Source organism: Rhododendron vialii, chromosome 13a, assembly GCF_030253575.1.
Source record: "Rhododendron vialii isolate Sample 1 chromosome 13a, ASM3025357v1".
Lineage (NCBI taxonomy): Eukaryota > Viridiplantae > Streptophyta > Magnoliopsida > Ericales > Ericaceae > Rhododendron > Rhododendron vialii.
In genome coordinates this window covers 1,377,523-1,393,284 of record NC_080569.1, presented here as the reverse complement: position 1 = coordinate 1,393,284, position 15,762 = coordinate 1,377,523, and the positions used below count along the sequence as shown (strand labels likewise).

At 36.8% G+C, this 15,762-nt stretch overlaps 3 protein-coding genes across 3 annotated transcripts; 2 read left to right on the top strand and 1 right to left on the bottom strand.

Annotated features, from left to right (window-relative positions):
- Positions 1-528: 528 nt before the first annotated feature.
- LOC131315105 (glutathione S-transferase-like) lies at positions 529-1,823 on the top strand. Its single transcript, XM_058344173.1, has 3 exons — positions 529-808; positions 915-963; positions 1,141-1,823. Exons 1-3 carry the CDS (start codon positions 659-661, stop codon positions 1,578-1,580), a joined length of 639 nt encoding a protein of 212 aa, XP_058200156.1. The 5' UTR covers positions 529-658; the 3' UTR covers positions 1,581-1,823.
- A 3,594-nt stretch (positions 1,824-5,417) lies between these two features.
- LOC131315104 (glutathione S-transferase PARB-like) lies at positions 5,418-6,612 on the top strand. The gene is made up of 3 exons (XM_058344172.1): positions 5,418-5,639; positions 5,786-5,834; positions 6,015-6,612. The coding sequence occupies exons 1-3, from the start codon at positions 5,499-5,501 to the stop codon at positions 6,428-6,430; spliced, it is 606 nt and encodes a 201-aa protein (XP_058200155.1). The 5' UTR covers positions 5,418-5,498; the 3' UTR covers positions 6,431-6,612.
- Positions 6,613-8,899: 2,287 nt separating this feature from the next.
- On the bottom strand, positions 8,900-13,632 carry LOC131315099 (probable aquaporin NIP5-1). The gene is made up of 4 exons (XM_058344167.1): positions 13,177-13,632; positions 11,271-11,690; positions 10,977-11,038; positions 8,900-9,392 (listed from the first exon to the last, which is right to left on the bottom strand). Exons 1-4 carry the CDS (start codon positions 13,357-13,359, stop codon positions 9,197-9,199), a joined length of 861 nt encoding a protein of 286 aa, XP_058200150.1. The 5' UTR covers positions 13,360-13,632; the 3' UTR covers positions 8,900-9,196.
- Between the last annotated feature and the right edge of the window lie 2,130 nt (positions 13,633-15,762).

The window sequence follows — 15,762 nt, the reverse complement described above, 5'->3', positions numbered from 1 at the left end:
TTGGTAAACAAAGTCCCGGGCCAATGGCTCTGATTAATTTCTTAAAAACAAAAACAAAACACAACTCATCAATCCAGCTCAGAATGGAAAATCCTGGTACGTTTAGATAATTAGATATATTATTATAATCTCTAGTACCAATTAGGTGGAGTAGTTGAGAGGGGACATTAATTACCAGCGAGTCAAAAGGAAAAAGGGACCCCAGGATGGCATCGGTTTGGACCGTTTGGTGGCAGATAGTTTAATTATAGTACTAGGTTAGTTTATAGGTGTTGATACGTAAGACAATACGACTACAGAACAAAACAAAACACAACTCATCAGTCCAGCTCAGAATGGAAAATCCTGTGGTGCAAATTCAAATAAAACTTCAAACTCTTTTTCGGAAATTTTTTCCTAAAAAAGTTTCATTTAAATCTAAATATATTCACAAATAAATGTGATACACCCTACACATTCTGTAGTGGACCCTACATTACAATGTTTTCGTTTCAGTTTGAAAGCGTGATATTCACCACTTACGAAATTATTGAAATGGACCCCATTTCTTCAAAGCTAGCCTGGTATCACCATGTTGTTTTGACATCAAAATCCATCCCTCTCTCTCTCTCTCTCTCTCTCTCTCTACTCTCTCTCTCTCTCTCTCTCTCACACACACATGGCTGCTAGAAAACTGTACGGCGCAGTTGAATCTCGGGCCACCATGCGAGCACTAGCTTCGCTTTTGGAGCACGAAGTCGAGTTCGAGTTTGTAGCCTTGGACCTCAACGCCGGAGAGCATAAAAAGGAACCTTTCCTCACTCTCAGCGTAATCTAGCTAACATCTTTCTAAATCGATTTCAATGTTTTGATCCATGGTTGTGTTGATGAGTGCGCTAACCTATTACTATCCTTTTCCCTTTACGTACCTACAGCCGTTGGGCACGCTTCCAATTTTTCAAGATGGAGACTTGATCATTTTTGGTAGGCTCACAACTTTACACATTCATGAGTGGCTTGTATACTTACTAGTAGGCTTCACATGAATGTATGATTCTAAAGTGCGTTAGAACATGGAAGTATGACGAGAAACATATCACTATGTTTTTGTTTTTTTTTTTACCAATTCTAACTCTTGATTTAATCCATTGTTAACGCCAGGGTCAAGGCCAATCATGAGATGCGTATCACACATTTACCTAAACTCAAAGACAAATCAAATCTACATGGCGCCAAAGATGCAAGGGATAGTAAGCACGTGGATTGACGTGGAAGACCACCATTTCGATCCACCGGCTTTGAAGCTGATCTCGGAACTCGTGTACAAGCCGAAGAACGGCCTGCCGCCTGATGAGATGACAGTGGCCTCGGAAGAGGCCAAGTTGGCCGAAGTGTTAGATGTTTATGAAGAGAAGCTTACAAATTCTGAGTTTTTGGGTGGTGATAAATTTACTTCGGCTGATTTAACTCATCTCCCGAGCTTGCATTATCTGATGAGGACGCCGGTGAAGCGGATTTTCCAGGAGCGGCCGAAGGTCAGCGCATGGTGTGCCGCCATTACGTCGCGGCCTGCTTGGACAAAGGTGGTGGAGAAATATTAGTCCGAACAATTTTATATAATGATCTGGAAAAACTATTCATGTTTTTCAAATTAAATAGTACTGCTACTGCTTTACGTTCACTATGACTAGAATAGAATTTGAGGGTTGTCTGAAAGTTTTATCAACTTTCGTGATTTAAAGAAAGATCAGTACTCTTTGTTTTGGTGAATTTGATCAGATGATTCAGATCCGATTGTAATAGCATGAGCTATGAGTAGAGTAATGGAGAGATCAATTAGCATACGCGTGCAGTAGTGTATTAGATGGGAGAAATTATTCGTTGCCCCAAGGGCAATGCCAGGTGGTGCCTCCCACCTTTGTGGTTTTTTTTTTTTTGATCCACAGGTGCCTTTCACCTTAAATATATACTGACACGCGTTTTCTTCTCTCCTGTCCCACTAGACACAGCATTTTCTCTAAAATTAAGTGTTTTAAATTTCAATCCGTTTGAATGGGTGAGAAGATTTTATTTTTTTATCATTTAATTCTAAAGGGTCATAATTAAATTTTGACTATAGGGCTCTCGTTGATTAACCCTGAGAAAGTCGTAGAATCAAATATCTCTTAAGACTAACCAACGAGAGCCCTAGAGTCAAAATTTAATTATGACCCTTTAGAATTAAATGATCAGATAAATAAAATCTTCTCACCCATTCAAACGGATTGAAATTTGGAACACTTAATTTTTCAACCTTCAGTTTATATATTAAAAAATATGGTTAAAAAATTAAGTACTTCAAATTTCAATCCATTTGAATGGGTGAGAAGATTTTATTTATCTGATCATTTAATTCTAAAGGGTCATAATTAAATTTTGACTATAGAGCTCTCGTTGATTAACCCTAAGAAAGTCGTAAAATCAAATATCTTTTAGGACTAACCAACGAGAGTCCTAGAGTCAAAATTTAATTATGACCCTTTATAATTAAATGATCAGATAAATAAAATCTTCTCACCCATTCAAACGGATTGAAATTTGAAGCACTTAATTTTTTATCCATATTTTTTAATATATATAAACTGAAGGGTGAAAAATTAAGTGTTCCAAATTTCAATCCGTTTGAATGGGTGAGAAGATTTTATTTATCTGATCATTTAATTCTAAAGGGTCATAATTAAATTTTGACTCTAAAGCTCTCGTTGGTTAGTCCTAAAAGATATTTGATTCTAAGACTTTCTTAGGGTTAATCAACGAGAGTCGTATAGTCAAAATTTAATTATGACCCTTTAGAATTAAATGATAAAAAAATAAAATCTTCTTACCCATTCAAATGGATTGAAATTTGAAACACTTAATTTTAGAAAAAAAGCTGTGTCTAGTGGGACAAAAAAGAAGAAAATGCGTGTCTGTGGATATTTAAGGTGGAAGGCACCCCTGGCATTGCCCTTGGGGCAACGAATAATTTCTCATTAGATGGAGTGCCCGGCCAGTTCCACCACTAACACTTTTTATACTTTTTCTCTTTTTTTTTTTTCTACTCCTATAAGATAAGGCTATCTACAATTGTATAATCAAAAATCAATTGTTTTTAAAATTAATAATGTTGATACAAAAGATGGATCATAAGAGCATCCGCATTGTAATAAGCAAATGGATGTGAATAAGCAAATTTAACAATAATGCTCAAAAAACACCCCACATTGTAATAACCAAAGTTACAAGTCTTTAAGTAAATAACCAAATTCCACCCATTCCATAACCAAACTTAACAACTTTTATCAATAACCAAAACTCAAAAACCAAACTCAACAATTAAACTTAAAACTCAATAACTCAAAAACACCCTATATTGGAATCGTCTCATCGAGACGAATAATTTGGTGTGGTCGGGTGCGTGATTAAAACTCGTTTGTGATTGGACAAATGTGCATTGTGTATTGTTGGATTTATTTTGGTTAGGGATACAAAAATAACCAATGTGGAGGTAGAAGTTATTAAGTTTGATTATAGACTAAATGGATAATCAAATGCAGACGTGACACATTTTGATTTTTAATTTTGATTAGTACCATTGCGGATGCTCTAATGGTATAATCAACGCCTCAGTCTTTTAAAATTCCGTAAAAAAAATTCATTAAATAAATTATGGTAGGACAGGTGATACCTCCAACTTCCCTTTTAATATTCTACACCTAATTCCAAAAACAACTGTGCTATTCACACAGACATATAGGTAACAAATCATCCGTAGATTTTGTGTGGGGCCACACAAATGTTCTGAGTCGTTCATTAAATGTAAAATATTGTTTCAAAGGCCTTTCGCGAAATATCAGCTCAAGCCGATATCTATATGTGTGCGATCTAATCATCTAACTTTTCATTCGGATTTCAAGATAATGAAAAATTAGATGATTGGATCAAGTATCTACAAGTATTGAATTGAGCCTTTTTTTTTTTTGGGGGGCGGGGGAGGGAAGGTCTTGAAAAACATAGTTTACATTTAACGAAGGGCTCGGATTGTTTGTTTGTGTGGATTGTTTGTTTGTGTGGAACAGCAACATCAGGTATAAAAAAACACTCCGATCGACATGTAAAGTCCACGGCCTAGCAACATAGGGTATAAAAAAAACACTCCCACGTGTCTTGCCAATTGGAATAAAGCAAAATGCCGTCGAAGCTTTAAATCGAAGAGCGACGCAACTTTGGTTAATCTAATATAATCTCATTCTATTTAATTAATTACCATGCAAGTACTCCTAACTTAAAAGATATCGAATGGGTAAGATTTGAACTTTTAGCAGGTGAAGGCCGATGTTACGATATGTTGATGTAGACATTTTAAAGGACGATGCCGAAGTGAACACACACTAATATATATATATATATTCACTATCCGCTGTTATTTGCAAAATAGTAATCAACTTATCATAACCATTACCCTATATACCATGCATCCGCAATCATCCGAAAATTGTGTCCTGGTTTGAATGAATGGAGCGACGACTGTATAAGATGTACATTTACAACCAAACAAAATGTAATAAACACTGATGAGATAATAAAAAATTTCATCCATCGACTAGCTTGAAAGATAACAACAAATCTAAAATATATAGTAGTATCTAATAATTAATTAATTAATGAAGTTACTTCTGCAATAAATCGCACCGATCGAGTTGTATACTTTAATGTTTTGTTGGATAATTAATTCACTATACACGCTATTAATTAAATACTATATGCCATCAGTCTATGACTTATTCATTTCACCAATCATCTGAATTCAATACCAATATTTTATAAATACGAGATAATATAAAATATTGTCCAGTTAATAGTAGCAGTCATATTTGGCCACGCATGGTGGCTCCACCACCCAAAAGTCTACGCCCACCCTGGCCTCTATTTTATCATTCCTCCCCGCACTTAATCTCACCGTCTAAAAATGTTAAAAAACAGTCCACCACTGTATGATCAGAGTTCTTAAACTTAAAGTAGTTGGATAATTGCTTACATAAACGGTAACCTCAGCAAACCTAATTCTAAAATTTACTACTTCCTATGTTTCTAAACGGTAGTTCATCATAAAAAATAAAAAAATACATGCAATTTTCGAACAAAAATATAAGGTATTTTCTTGCACTATTTTTTTAATTTTTTGACACCAATTTTTGTTTCAATAATTGCACGTATTTTCACGGTGAACTATTATTTGATAACAGAGAGAGTAATTTCAAATCTTGGGGTCATTGGGAATTATGCCTAGTCGTTACCTTCAAAGTCCAGGAAATTAGTCGAGGTGCTCTCAAAAAAAAAATAGACTTCGGAAAAATGAGCTAGGTAAGTGATCACTCCAAACCCCACAATATAAAAATCCCTTCATCGACGTCTCCCAAAGTCTACCCAAAAATTAAGTCCATAATTAACCATCTCGATCCGGACGTTAATTTCTAGCCCTTGGGAAACGGCCGGCAACAATGAAGGTCCACGGAGAAGTATTTTCATCCGCAACCCAACGAGTGCTCGCTTGCCTCTACGAGAAAGAAGTCGACTTCGAGTTTGTTCCAGTCGGCATGAGAACCGGTGCCCACAAGAAGCAACCTTTCCTTTCTCTCAACGTACGTACGCACGAATATTTGTACAACAACAAACTAATTAATACAGATCGACTAATACGTACTACTACGTACGTACGTATAATTTTTCAATATTTTCTTTGTTGACTTGTATAATTTTTCATTCTCTCCCCTGATCGTACGTGTAGCCATTTGGTCTTGTGCCGGCGTTTGAAGATGGAGATATGACGCTCTTTGGTATGATTTTGTGGTTCTCATATAACTATCAATTCGATATTTTGCCAAATGATGTTTTCTTCACCAACTCTGTAATTTCCAAAAATTGAGATTAGGTTAGAACTATGCTGAAATTAATTCAAACTAGAAAATTTAGAGAACCCTATTCCATTTGACTTTTACTATATCGGAATTTTGCAGAGTCGAGGGCTATTAACCTGTACATCGCGCACGCCTATGAAGACAAGGGGACCCAACTGATCTATGATGGAAAGAAGATGGCAATCGCGTCGGTGTGGATGGACGTGGAGGCTCACCAGTTTGATCCGGCAGCTTCGAAGCTGGGTGGGACGGCAGATGCAGCGGTGGTGCAGGAGAAGGAGGCCAAATTGGTTCGAGTTTTGGACATATACGAGGTTCGACTCGCTCAGTTCAAGTACTTGGGTGGAGATGACTTCACCTTGGTGGATCTGCACCACCTCCCTCGCCTTCAACGGCTGATGGGTAGCCAAATGAAGAAATTGGTTGATTCACGCCCCCATGTCAGCGCGTGGTGCGCCGATATCCTAGCTAGGCCAGCTTGGCTCAAGGTCCTTGCAATGCAAGCCAACAACTAATCTGCCATTGCTCTTCCACGTGGATAAGATAGAACAAGAAAAAATATGCTGCCGAATTAAAAAGGAGTGCAAAAACCATTTCTCTTAATTTAGAGCTTTTGTTTTAAAATGTCTCTTCTTCTAAGTCATATTGGAATTAATTAGTTTGGTATTTCAAGGTCTGATCGCTTCGACCACCTCGAGTCTGTATGTTGTAAGTCTTGTCATTTCTTTTCTTTTCTTTTGGTTTTTTTTGAACCACTTATTATTTAGAGCTTTTTTTCTGATGGTTGCGGGCCAGCATCCTGCCCACATGAGTCGAACCGTGGCGTTTGGGGCCTGCTACGCTATGGTATAAGGAAATAGAGTTGCGTCTTTACTACTACCTATGGGTTTTGGTAAGATGGTAAGCGTTTGGTCCTACAGTTAGTATTTATAATGAAGGTTATAACTGGCATGCGAATTGCTTTTGGTTTGTGGAAAAAGTGGGGGTTGGTTTTATTTTTTTTAGGAAACATGGACATTAATTAGATTTCATTACCACTGCTACTAAGTCATTATTGATGATTCAGCTAAAATATAAGTTGCCCCTTACAACCTAGGAATTTCTGTTACAGGGTACATATGGAAATTCATTATTAAAATCCAACGAAAAAAGGAATAACAAGCATCTCAGCATTGGCCGGAAAACACAAAGCATCAACGATTTCTACGTACCCTGCCCAAACCCTTCTTTCATCCTATTATTACAAATGCTTCAAAGCAACTAAAGCTTCCACCATGGCAGCCGAGCTGATCGCATAGACATTTATGGCCTCCTTGTCCCCTACAAATCCATAATGGTTTAACACATACCAAGCTGTAGCACCCTGCCAATTACTAGTAGCACACCAAGCGCTATAGCAGTACAGTGTAGAAATTTTATATGAGTCTCAAATGTCATTAAATGATCACCCATTCCGCTTCCAAGTAATTAATGTGAGACTATATATGTTTCCTTAACATGCATCCTCCCTCATGTGCAATCGCATTTAAGGTCTGTCACGTATAGCCTCTTTTTGGGTCTATCATCGTGAAACTTTTTTACTAGTTTGCCATCGTGGGTGTGAATTATAAAATTTTTAAAATATGGAGTGGAATGGGCCCCACTTTGATATCATGTAGAAACTTTAATTTATATCCATCTCAAAATTAATTGGCAATAAATAGAGATTGCTTGGGAGTGAAATCGGTGATCACTTAATAACATTTAGACCTCTCCACTCAATGCCAATTAATTTTGAGATGGATATAAAATTTCTACATGGTATCAGAACGGAGCCTATTCCACCCCACATTTAAAAAAATTTACAATCCGACCATGCCCCGTGATGACCAACCAAATTAAAGGCTGCACAATGCATAATAGACCCAAAAAGAGATTATACGTGATAGATTTCAAATGTTGTTGCACGTGATGGGAGATGTTAAGGAAATAAAATCTCACATTGCTTGATAGTAAAATGAATAATTACTTAATAATATTTGGAATCTCTCAATTCATTGCTAATTAATTTTGAGATGAATATAAAAATTCTATGTACAGCTCTAAAAAATAAATAGCTCAACAAGCCCAAAATCCTGTAAACCTCCTTCAAGCTGACTTGTTTATGCAAGAGTACATCAAAATCTCCTTCAATCAAAGAAATCACAATCAAATCTCCTAATCCAAGGATATAATAAAGAGAAATATGCAAGATTACAATTGGATATATGATTCTTATCACAAAAAGAGAGATGGTATATATATATATATATATATATATATATATATATATATATATATATATATAGACACACACACGGTGATACAGTCATCGCATGAATCCACCGTGGTGGGCGCACATAGACTTTCTGGTATTCATTACCATGGCCAGCCACATTGATCAAGACAAACGTTCATATATATGACGTCACAAACTCATCCGTTACCAAGATCAAGAACATGTTTCAAGTGATATATGAGATAGCAGTACGTAGCACACCTTACAAATTGTTTAGGAGGCAGTTAATGCCACGGGAACATTTGTTCTTGCCACAGTCATTGATTACCAAATATGCTAGAATGACCCAATTGCCCTCCCATGCAATCAAAATTCTTTTGACTTCCTTTATCATTTACTCCCCAGCTTTTTCTATACACTTTACTGGACTTTCCGTGCACTGAATACCTATTTTATTTTGTCCATTTCAAATGTAATTTGATGCTCCTAGAAGCCAACGAAAAATAGCTACTCTGCCTTCCAACTTGAGAAAAAAAAATTCACAGTACTAGTTCTTGTGGTCGTCTTACATACCTACAGTAAGCAAAGCCAGGATTTGAATCAACATGTGGCGCTGTTCGATAGAAGTGTGCATGTGTTGTTGCCAGTAACAGTACTAAGATAGAATGAAAAGTAATATAATTGGCCTTTATCCTTATCTTTGGTTTTTGATAGAGAAGAATAAATGTTTCGTCCAACTCTCTTGTGTTCTTTAAATAAAAGCCATCAAGTTAATATTTTCCTGATTTGAACCGTTCAATTTACAAACCGCAACTTCTACATCAGTTGCGTAAAAAAATAAAGTTATTATAGAAGAAAAGTCTCGATGGCAAATACTGATAATAGAGCTCTAGCATGATAATAGTAATAGTGATAGGAATGGTTAAGCAAGGCCCTTGTTGCGCACACACGGAGGGAGAGGGAGAGGGAGAGGGAGAGGGGAGGGAGAGACTGGAGAGGGGGGGAGAGAAGTCGTGTTGCATCCTTAGCGGCGGAAGCTCCTGACCGGGCGTGGGGTTTCACCCTCAACCGCTCCCAACTTCACTAGTGTGTAGACACCTGCGCCTGCAAGGGCCCCGAGTGTGGGTGCCACCATGTATATCCATATTGATTTGTAATTCCCTGTTGCAATCGCTGGCCCCATTGTCCTCACCGGATTCATTGAACCACCAGTGGAAGGCCTGTAAAAATGTATTAATCGATGGATCGCATGCAAATGTGTATATATGGCGAAAGTGATCAACACATTCAGTTACCAGGATGTTACTTGAAAATGATAAACACCCCAAATTGAGTCTCACTTTGTTCATCTTACATGTCGACACACTTTTGGCCACTGCACTATGGATGCTAGGGATCTAAAAGTCTACACATTCTACCATCCCGACAGTCAACTTTTTTTGGAGCAGACCATTAAAGAGTACGTTCAGCCTATTCATTCTTGATGATATATATAGTGTTAGCTATTAGCTGAGTTAAATGAGTGAAGAATTTTTCTGTTAAAAAGTTTGATCAATGTGAGTTTGACAGATCATTGTCTAATAGGATGACAAACGTGTGGATGTCAATTGTTGTCGTAGTTTGACATATGGAAATATTATCATTACACTAATTTTCTCTACTTACACTCTATAGAGATATTATCATTACACTTTAAAAGTTATAATTTTCTCTACTTACCCTCTATAGAGATAATATCATTACACTCTAAAAGTTATAATTTTCTCTACTTACCCTCTATAGAGATATTATCATTACACTCTACAAAATGGAACATACTTTTCTAGAGGCAAAATGAAAAATGTTCTAATTTTTACCCACTAATTTTACAAAATTGACACTTATTAAGGAACAACTCAAAATGAAATACTGGATTGTAAAAAGGTGACAAAGGGGACGTAGGAAGTAAAAAAATAATATTACTCTTCTGTCCCAAAATCTTGGTCTTTTTTGAAAGTACGTGCTACTTTTCAATTAATTATATCTTATAATCTATAATTTTTTTTGGTGATTTTAAAAATCTAGGTTATAAAACAGAGTAGTTTTTGTCTATCTATACAAATCCAACACCCTCTACAACCATCCATCGGATCGAATTTTCAATAGATCATATCCGTCTGATCGAGAGCATACTTCCTAATATAAACCTCATAACTTTATGACTGGTAAATTCTTTCGATTGATTGTTTTTAAGTTGTTTCCTTAAAAAGCTTGATTATCTTCTTGAATTTAAATCAACTCAATAATTGATTTCTGTCTAAAGTTAATTTTCCTTACATTCAATTTAATATATTTTTTAATTTGTTTCCTTTTAGGTTGATTTTCTTACAGTCATATACAAAAAGAAAATAACATATGATCTTATGAATGCAACATGATATTGGATTTGAATTTGTTGGCTCAAATTTATGTGATTTGGATGATCATTAGTAGTGTCGTACACTACCAATGAAAATAGTGATGAGGGATCGAAAACAAAAACTTTTTATGACAAAAAACATTTTGTGCTCAAAACGCATTGCTTCGTGCCTTTGGACACGAGCAATTCCTAATTTTGTATAAAAGAACTCATTGAGATCTATTAAACAATATTCATATTTGATACTATAAATATATTACATTAAAATATATAACTAATCTTTTGAGACTTCCAAAAAAGGAAAGAGGACCAAGAATTTGGGACGAATGGAGTAATTTAAGAGAGAGAGAGAGCGAGGGGGGGGGGGGGGGGGGGGGGGGTAATTTGAAAATGAAGAATCACTAACCCGGCTATTAGAATGTTAAGCAATATTGTAGCTCCGATTGCTATTCCTGCTAATTCGCCAACCTGTTAAGAATACCCCACATGGAGAGGAAAGGGTGAAGAAATTGTAGGTTATGGTGTACCTTCAAAATATATATATATATATATATATATATATATAATCTACAGTCGTTCTACGTACGTACCCTGATCAATCCATGCACGTATGTACTACATGATAACGACAATCAAGAACAAGTGGATCGAGAGTTGTAAATGTAAGTGCATATATATATGTGCAGAAATGCTTAATTACCGCACGGGTGTCGGTGGCAACGGCAGTGATAACAAACAGAAGAATGAAGGTGGTGATGAATTCAAGCACGAAAGCCTGGCCATTGCTTACGGAAGGAACAGTGACACCACCAGACATGAAAGGGTGGAAAGCACCTTTGAGAACAAAAGCAGCACATATAGATGCCGAAACCTGCACTGCTATGTAGAGTGGGACTTGGAGCCATGGGAAGTGACGGAGCGCTGCAAACGCAATGGTGACTGAGGGGTTCAAGTGAGCGCCAGAAATGTGACCCGTAGACAAAACCACAATCATCACTGCCAGCCCAGCGCATAACGCGTTCCCTATCAGCGTCTCCACTCCATTATGCTTTTGGTTAACAATTGGACCAGCTGCCGCCGAAAATATCAGTATGAAAGTCCCCACAAACTCTGCTCCCAACTGCATGCGCCCGCCCCCAACACCACACCAAACAAATTAAATTATTGAATCAACAAAGTAATGCATGCTAGCTGACGACGAGTAAAGCACAATTATTCCAAAATAGTACGTATTGATTACCAATATATATGAATCTTACATCCATAAATCTTAACTATTGAAATTTATATCCCATAAATCTCCACCCTCCATTTATAAAATGGTATTTTTGTAAATACATAACCTTTTTTAGAGCAAAAATAGAGCACTTATACCAATCACACAATTTCCTCTACGTCTTTCCTCAAAAACTCTCTCTCTCTCTCTCTCTCTCTTAAACTTTCTTCCCTCCTTTCTATTCATCTGTCACCATTAATTCTTGCTGTTCATATCTCAGAGGTGAGACCTTTTTATTTTTATTTTTTTTCATATCTGAGGCGGCGGAACCATTTTTTTACTATGTTGTTGTTTGTTTTTATTTCTAGCTCATTTGTAATTCTATTGTTTGTCTTTGTTTCTAGCCCATTTGTAATTCTGAATAGTTGCAAACTCGCTATTACGTCGTGCCGTGCCTTTAGACATAGGCAATTCCTATGAATATTCTTGGATTATTTTTATTATTTTTGTTTGCGTAGTTGGGTTTATTGGGTAAGGATTGATATATTACAAGTGAGTCCAATGTTATTTGCGTGTGCGATCGTTTAAGTAGGCACAGGCATAAACCCCTAATTAGTGCTTCAAAAATAGTTAGTGGTGAAGTATATTCCTTCAACTTTAGATAGAGATTGCAGATATCCTTACTAAACCCCTAATTACTATTGCACGATTCCAACGGATTGCTTCCAAACTGAGGCTGCCAATCCTTCCCACATCAATTTGCGGGGGTGTGTTAAGTACATCAAATCATGAAGCTGCAGCCAAGTTAGCCCAACTCAGTTCATCTAGCTCAAAGCCGGCTTAGCTAGGCTTAGCCGGCTCACAGTTGGTTATACTTGTCCCGTGGTTAAACAGGAAAGTTTGTTAGTTGTTAAGTGTGTTGATTATTCTCTCTCTATTATTGTGTAAAGAGATTAGATTGATTGTGATCTATAACAAATTCCAAATTCAAGAAATGAAATGTAGAATTAGCTTCTCGATCTCTCTAAAAATTCACAGTTACGAACAGAGGCACTTATGAACGTGGGTAGCCAATTAATCATGTCTTTTTTACCCTTACAGTTAGGAGGTGTTTGTATGTATTTGGAAAGGGTATTTTTGAAATTGTAAAAGTTCACACAGCTTCAGAGAATAGGTGACGAGACCAAAAGTTGCTTCGGCTTTGCATATTAGAATCGAATTTTTTTTTTTCCTGAAATCCAACATGTTCGATCTCCATCCAGTTCTCCTCTTATCATTTTTCGAGCCTCACTAACCGTAAAAATCTGCCTTAAAAATATAGAGATAATATCAAATAGAAGTAAAAACCAGGCATAAGGCGTAAGTAAAACAGTTAAGAAAGATATACTACCTTGCGGGTGAGGGAGACGTCTAGTGAAGCCTGTGAAGGAAGACATGACAGGCACTTGCATCTGGGCAACCACTTGCTTCGGGGCATTGACTGTCTATCATTGGACATTGAGTGGACTCGGTGTGATGCATCTGGCGTCCCCGGTGTTGCTGTCGACGGTGTTCCAACTTCTGATTCCGGCATATCTTCTAGCTAGGCTTTGAGGGCTACAAAAAAGAAATACCCGGTAGCCAGCCTAATTAAGTTGATCGGAGGAAAAGAGCTGGAACGATTCTGTGAGTAATGTCGAGAAGATCGAAGAGACGAAATAAAAGGGGCCGGGGTGGGATTGTTTAACAGATCGATGATGAAATTAAGCAAGGATTAAAATATTGGAGGTCGTAACTCGTACGAGTTGGGTTCAGAACTTCAGATAGCCTGGAGCGTGTGTCCGTTAATTTATGTTCATAAGTACGTAGAGCGAGAGAGAGAGAGAGAGAGAGAGAGAAGAGAAGAAGGGAGAAGCTTTTTTTTTTTTTTATACCGGGTATACAAGGGATGGTAGTATCCCTTCCGGTCCGATTTTAATTTTTCGACAATTTTTCAATCACACTTGGATGATCGGCTTCGTTCATTTTATAGAGTTCAGCGAGAACCTTATACATATCAAAAATCGTGCTCATCGAACGTTCATAGATACATGATTGGCACACGTGAAAATTGAAGAAAATCAAAATTGGATCTAAAAGCACACTGAATTGGAACTCAATTTTGTTTTTTTTGGTCAATTTTCATATGTGCTGATCATATATCTACTAAAATCCGATGAACACAGTTTTTGATAGGATTATGGTTTGCGCCAAACTCTATGAAATGAACGAAGCTGATTATCCAAGTGTGATCGAAAAATTGGAAAAGAACCGGAGGAAATACCATCACTTGTGGTATACCCGATATACAACAAAGTTTCTCAAGAGGGCGGGGGTTTTCTATTTGGTCCGTTTTGAGAGAGAGAGAGAGAAGGGGTGGCTTGGCCAACAGGTAACCGCAGAGAGAGAAAGTCAATGGAAAAATTATTCAATGCACCCCAGGTCTCTCCTTAATTACACATTTTTGTAAGGTCCGAGACTATATGTGAGGATCTTACAACAATGTGTGGTGGAGAGAGACTTGGGGCACCGCCACATGGTGGCTCCAAGGGCACTGAATAATCTATCAAGTCAATGACCATCACCATCCCATCATGTGGTAGATATTTGACCCCACTGTAATCAAATCCTGGGTCCGCCCCTGCGCATGGTGTGCCGCCATTACGTCGCGGCCGGCTTGGGCAAAGGTGGTGGAGAAATCGTCCAACAATTTTTATACTAATAATCTGGAAAAAATATTCTTGTTTTTCAAAATAAAGTTTGAGCCAAGTACTTTATGTCCACTATATATGACTAGAATGCAATTTGAGGGTTGCCAGAACTTTTGATCAACTTTCGTATGATTTAACGAAAGTTCAATCTTTGTTTTGGTGAATTTGATGATCAGATCAACGATCCGATTGTAATCAATAATGCACTCGGCCATATTGATCCCATCACATTACTCTCGCATATGTGTGGATCCCATCTTATAATTAAATGAGTGGGCCCACACATATGTGAGAGTGATGTAGTCGGATGTGACCGAGTGATGTGTCTTGTAATATTATTAAGTAGCTATGTATATCATAATAAGTGTTTGTATTGTGTTTGATTATAGTAAGATATAGCATGAAATTATATTAAAGAGGAAAAATTAGTGTTGATTTGCATCTGAGTAAGATGAGATGCGTTGACCTATCCAAGGCCGTTGGATGAGAAACCCTTCTGGGACTGGACTATATATCTTGTTTAAGTTTTTTTTTTTTTTTTTTTTTTTGTGGGATTTTAGCCCATTTTATAATGATCCAGATTACTCAAATTCGTTGAGATCACTAATTATGTTGAAAACATGTTCATCGAATATCAATTCATGTTTTTACAAAGCATGTTTTTATGTTGCGAAAAATAGGTTCTAATTCAGTGTTTCAAACTTTGTTTTTCACATTTTTTTGAAACATTATTCTTTTCGAAAATATGTCAATCTATATCCAACGAACATGATTTTAGTATGTACCTTTAAAATGTATCCGTATCAGTGGTCTGACTTATTCTTGAATTGACTACTTTGGGAGAGATCAATTCTTACTGTTCATTAGGCTGAACTGGATATAAGAATTGATATCGAGAAAGCAAAAATTTATTAATTCTGAAGCAAAGACTTTGTAGCAAGTGGAGTAGTAGGCAGCCAATTACTAACAAGTACAATGTACTCCCGTGCATTTGACATGAGTTCAAACCAATAATTTCTATAACACCAGCTAATTCCCAAAACCCTATTTCTCCCATGTAAAAAATGACCTGTTTTTGTATATTTATGTACTTTTAGCCGCGGTGATATATAGTATTAATTAATACTCCCTCCGTCCCATTTTTATAGTCCATTTTCGTTTTTCGTGCCGTTCTTTCAACGCTTATATCTTCCAATATAAATCTTCAAAAATATGCAATATGGATCTTGTTTGATAGTTTTCGATTA